Here is a 4,804-nt window from a genome sequence, read left to right as displayed (position 1 = left end):
TTCTCATTCATTGGCCTAATATTTTATTATTCATGTAGTACATGTACATGTACTACATGAACAATATAATATTGGACCATTGATTACCCGACGGTCGACTTTTACTTGAGCTTCCGTACCGGTACTGTATCTGGTAACACGGTACGTATTAAAAACAGTAACGTATCATAATCAAGCAGTTGGACACTTCAGTGTCATACTGTACTGTGGTGAATTTACGGTAAATTTTTACAGTCTGTAAAACTCGAGTACCATTAATACATGTCCTACTGTAGAGGCATACACGTATCATAATACAGATCCCTGTGCATGTAAACTTTGAGCTGTTGAATATGAAGTTTACATGTTTGTTTTCCACCAATGCCTCGTTGACCTCCATTGTGCACAACTTAAAGTTGTGCACAATCAAACAGATGGAAGGCACGATTGGTGCTTCACAGAACCAAGTCGATACCCAAGCGCAAAATAAGGCGCCCAGGTAATATTGTACCTGTAATTACTACAGTACCTTGACCTTCAATATTTTTAAGTGTCTACACCATTTCCCGGCCAAGTTACCAGTTTTACCAACCATCGTGCAAATGGCCCGTTCTTGTGAGATCTAATTTAAGGCTGTGTGGAGACACTCCATTGTTAATTTTAGGCTACGGCATTTGGCGATTTGCAAGAAAAAGCCACTTTTCCCACGACTTGCATTTCTGCCCATCACACTTTTCAAGCAGGTTGCAAACCTGGTCAAATACATAGAGCCTACGTTACCGCATCAAAGGGCACGGCTCATGCTGCTTCAAGAAATGAAGCCCTCCAACACATTTTTATTACAGGACAACTTGAATGATGCTAATACGGTACTGTGAATGCAGTAGTCGCTGTTTGGCTTTGTTTGTGCTTTTTTTCTTCTCTGAATAAGGGGTACCCTCGAAGCGTCATAATAGTAGCGAATGTACTACAGTGCGAGCAAATGAGCCGTAACCTCTCGGGGCTATCCAATCGGCAGTGCATACAGAAATTGCGTGAAAGGCCACAACCGCGTACGCAATCCGTTAAGAGTTATTATCTGTCGTTGGACTCGTCTGTGCGTTTGTAGCGACGGGGCTCACAATCACAGATGCCAAGGAGCCTCTTTGGCTCCATCCCCGTCAGACTGACCCAACGTACACTCACTTGTTATGACCGATTCGAGATTTTTCACTTCTTCATAATCACTCAAAGAAGAACAAGGTACCGCGCACTCGACACCAATGAACGACTACGCTCTTCAGCCTCCTAATAGCCAGCTCCTCAGCGACCGTGTGATCGGAGGCGTCGTAGAGCGCTCCTGGTCTTCACAGAGATCCATCGCGCCCCAGATCTCGGCAGAAATCAGACCTGGGACTTCGGTTTACCGAAGCCAGCGTCCAGGTGTGCAGGGAGAAAGAGAATTCTCCTTGAAAAGAACATCGAGAGGACCATGGGAGACACACCGAGACACGGCATCATCACTCAAATCGGTGCCAAACCTCCTGACCACTGAAGACCAATATCTAGCCTTCGCTAAGATCGCGATTTCGGAGAAAATACGGCTACGAGAGCTCCGGCGGATGCGGCAGGTTCGATATCGGAAGAAGAAGGAAAACTATGTGACCAGGATGGACGAGGAGGCCGCTCAACTGCGTCAGGAGATCGAGAAGCTCGAACAGCGCAGACGCTCTCTAGCTACTGGAGTCCCGACGGAAATGAATGTGTGGAGTGTAGTAGCCGAGTTCTTTCGACTTTTCCGCTACGGTATGCCTGAGCCTCCGTTCGAAGCTCAGTCGGAATCACAGTCCGAGGCTCAACTCGAGTTTATAAGGACGTCGTTTACCGCCGACGTGGCGTTTAACGCTTCCTACGGTGTCGACAAGATGATAGAAAACTGGCAGCAGACGTCACGATGGTTTCCAAGTATCGAGGTGGAGCTGGAAGGACTCGACAAGGGTCCAGCGGGGTCTCTGGTTGCTACAACGACCACTACGATCTCCATCTCAGAGCAAACACTTGGCTCGGTTTTCCCTCATCTTTTATATCCCCGCGACACGCTAGCTGATACACTGCTCGACCAAACTCTTACTATGCAGGGCTCAATGCATTTCGAGTGGGACGACTCATGTCATCGGATCACTAGAGTCACGAGTCTGTCGGACATGCTGACACCGATGCTGCATTTCCTTGGAGGTCTGGAAGAAGTGGCACGAGTGTTTCAGCAAGCCGCCGTTACCCCAGACTTGCAGGCCAGGAGGATGCAATGCAAATTTACTTTACGCTAGTTGCTCGTAGTGACGAACTCCAAACGGCACAACCATTAGCAGGTCACCGAAAATGGGTCGGAAATGGTTTCATAAAAATAGTACTACAGTAGTATTTTACTGAAATGCATCCATCAGTATACTACGGTATTAATAAAGCTTACTCGTGGCTAAAAACAAACAAAGACGCCGACGAGTCCATGACTGTGCATGTCAGCTAAATGGACCGTCGGGGAATCCTACTTTGCCTTGAGAAGAGAGCCCCAGCAATGTGAAAACCGAATAGGCTCTGAGCATCGTTTAAATGGCTTGAGGATTTGGCAGCAAAGGCTTGGTGGGAATACCAGATCCGCTCGTATATGTAACTTGCATGGAAATTGATAAGATAGATAAGGTGAGTGGCATGAGACGTAGATTTCTGATAAAGGTGAGCTGTGTATGCTTTTTGAATGATATGCAGACAACAACTATTGATGATACTAAGTTGATGTCGAAAAGAGAACAAATGCAAATGGTCGACCTCAACGAGGGACATAAGAAATGGGTTTGACAATACTTATGGTATGTGGTAAAAGAAGAGAGAGATAGTGGAAGAAGATCTGCTAGCCACCACGTCGAGGCGCTAAAAACTGCTGTCTACGCCAACTACTACTGCCGATTAAGGGCCTTATCCTTGAGAGTATTTAATAGGGGTAGTCAGAGCTACATTCAGATCAATTTTCAAATCAAAACTATCGGCCTATCGGGGACCTCCAACTCTCCCGTTTAGATTGTCATTTCAGATTATCAGTAAGCCCCAGATGCCGCGAATCGCTCATGGTGAGCGCCTACGTCATGAATTGGCTACGGCACTTGCCGCCACAGGAAATACCCCGAGAAGCCTCGGAGCTTTAAGAAAAGTGATATATAATCGTTTCTGCTGAAGGTGTTTGAACACTAGAAAGCTCTAGATATGCTTACAATGTGTTTCCTCACGAGCCTCTCTTTTAAGCTCGATCTGCAGTCTCTCTCCTCAAGATCCATCAGCTTTGCGTTGGCTTTATCACGCGTTTGCTGGCTTGCCTCTCGTATCTTTGAAATACCCCACAGCGTGTCCCCGTGCTGCGTCTTATTGCTTGAGCCCTCAGTGTTACTAAGTGAACGCTTTCTATATACCTCACTGTGTGGACTGTTGGATACCGTCTCTGTCGCACAAGGCAAAGCTTACACTAGTGCATGAATTTATAGAAGGCAGGTTCCAGAAGCCGCAGGAGTTCGTGGCTCACCGCTACAAACAACACTAGCTAGGTTAGATGATCAGCTACACCACACAATACATGTTGCTTTCTTTAGCTAACTGGTGACCACAAAGTATACGTTTTGGACGTACCAGAAGCCGCGGCAAGAAAGAAGTGGGCGGGACGACCTCTGCAAGACAAGTCGATCTGCACGGCGTGGAGCCAAAGCGCAAATCGATCTAAGCTAAAGAACGCAATGGCGGTCGATTCAGATGGTGATGTTGAAATGACAGTACCTCATCCTGTTTTTGACGTGGTTCAGCCGCCGAGTCTCAGCGAGTGGGACCAGGCGTCACTGGTATTGTGGTGTAGCGGGATCAGCAAAGTCTGCGAGATTGCTGGATCCAATTTACCAACAGCGCCCAGACACCGACTAACGGAGGGGGTCCCCCGATGATCCGTGTTCTGCTGAGCTTTCCTCATCTTGTGTACCCGTCGGTAGGGCGGGATCTTGCTCTTTCGGTAACTCCGAAGGGTTCAAGTGGTGAAGCTTGAGTGTCTGCGAGACGTGAGATGGGGTGGAGCAGCAGTGGTAAAATCTTCACTCTGTGTCCGTGGTTGGTTCTGGATCCCTAAGCAAATATTCGAGCTTAAGCGGATCCAGGGCCTAGATCGTGGATCTGGTCTTAGGGTTGCCTTCCGGGTGTGCTCCCTTGCCTTTGCGTTTCCTTTGCGTTGTACTTGCCGCCTCCTGTGACGGGATCTTGAGTGTTGAGAGCTTTAGGGTCAACCTGTCGGATCTGCAAATGTAAAGGAAAGCTTACTAGGCTGTAGGATCTGGCCAATGTATTATCCAGCTATCACTACCAACACTAGATTCGCAATTCCCAACCTTCACCGAGCTCGTACGGCCAATGTAGCTCCGATTCTTGATGGGAGGAAGGCACTTGCGTGATACTGTGCAAATTGAGGTCTGTATTGATACTTATGCCTATACCTGCCTGGATTTCTATCTTCTATGTCTTTTACCTGCTTAATCCCTTACCAGGCTCGGCTGCATGCCCTTTCTCTCCTTGATTCATCATCCTAGCTGTGTTAACATCAGATCCACCGGATCCATGGCGTAATCATTATGGTCGTCACATTATGGGTACACTTGTCCGGATCCAGGCCACCCTAAGCCACCTCACTGCAAGTGTACACTCGTCATGGATCTGAGCCCATCAATCTCCCAACATTTCGTACGACGGGTTGTGGTCCTCCTCACGCCACGAAAGTTCGAGATCCACTACCTCCATCATCCCTGTATCCCGGATCCAGGTC

General features: G+C 47.7%; 1 protein-coding gene across 1 annotated transcript; it reads left to right on the top strand.

Annotated features, from left to right (window-relative positions):
* Positions 1–1,117: 1,117 nt before the first annotated feature.
* Positions 1,118–2,285, top strand: PITG_16892 (bzip transcription factor; the record flags this gene model as incomplete). The annotated part of the gene is made up of 1 exon (XM_002897273.1): positions 1,118–2,285. One exon carries the CDS (start codon positions 1,242–1,244, stop codon positions 2,283–2,285), a length of 1,044 nt encoding a protein of 347 aa, XP_002897319.1.
* Between the last annotated feature and the right edge of the window lie 2,519 nt (positions 2,286–4,804).

The sequence above is a fragment of the Phytophthora infestans genome, genomic scaffold (genome assembly GCF_000142945.1).
Source record: "Phytophthora infestans T30-4 supercont1.46 genomic scaffold, whole genome shotgun sequence".
Classification (NCBI taxonomy): Eukaryota; Oomycota; class Peronosporomycetes; order Peronosporales; family Peronosporaceae; genus Phytophthora; species Phytophthora infestans.
The sequence above is the reverse complement of the archived record's forward strand: the minus strand, read 5'-3'. Positions and strand labels throughout refer to the sequence as shown.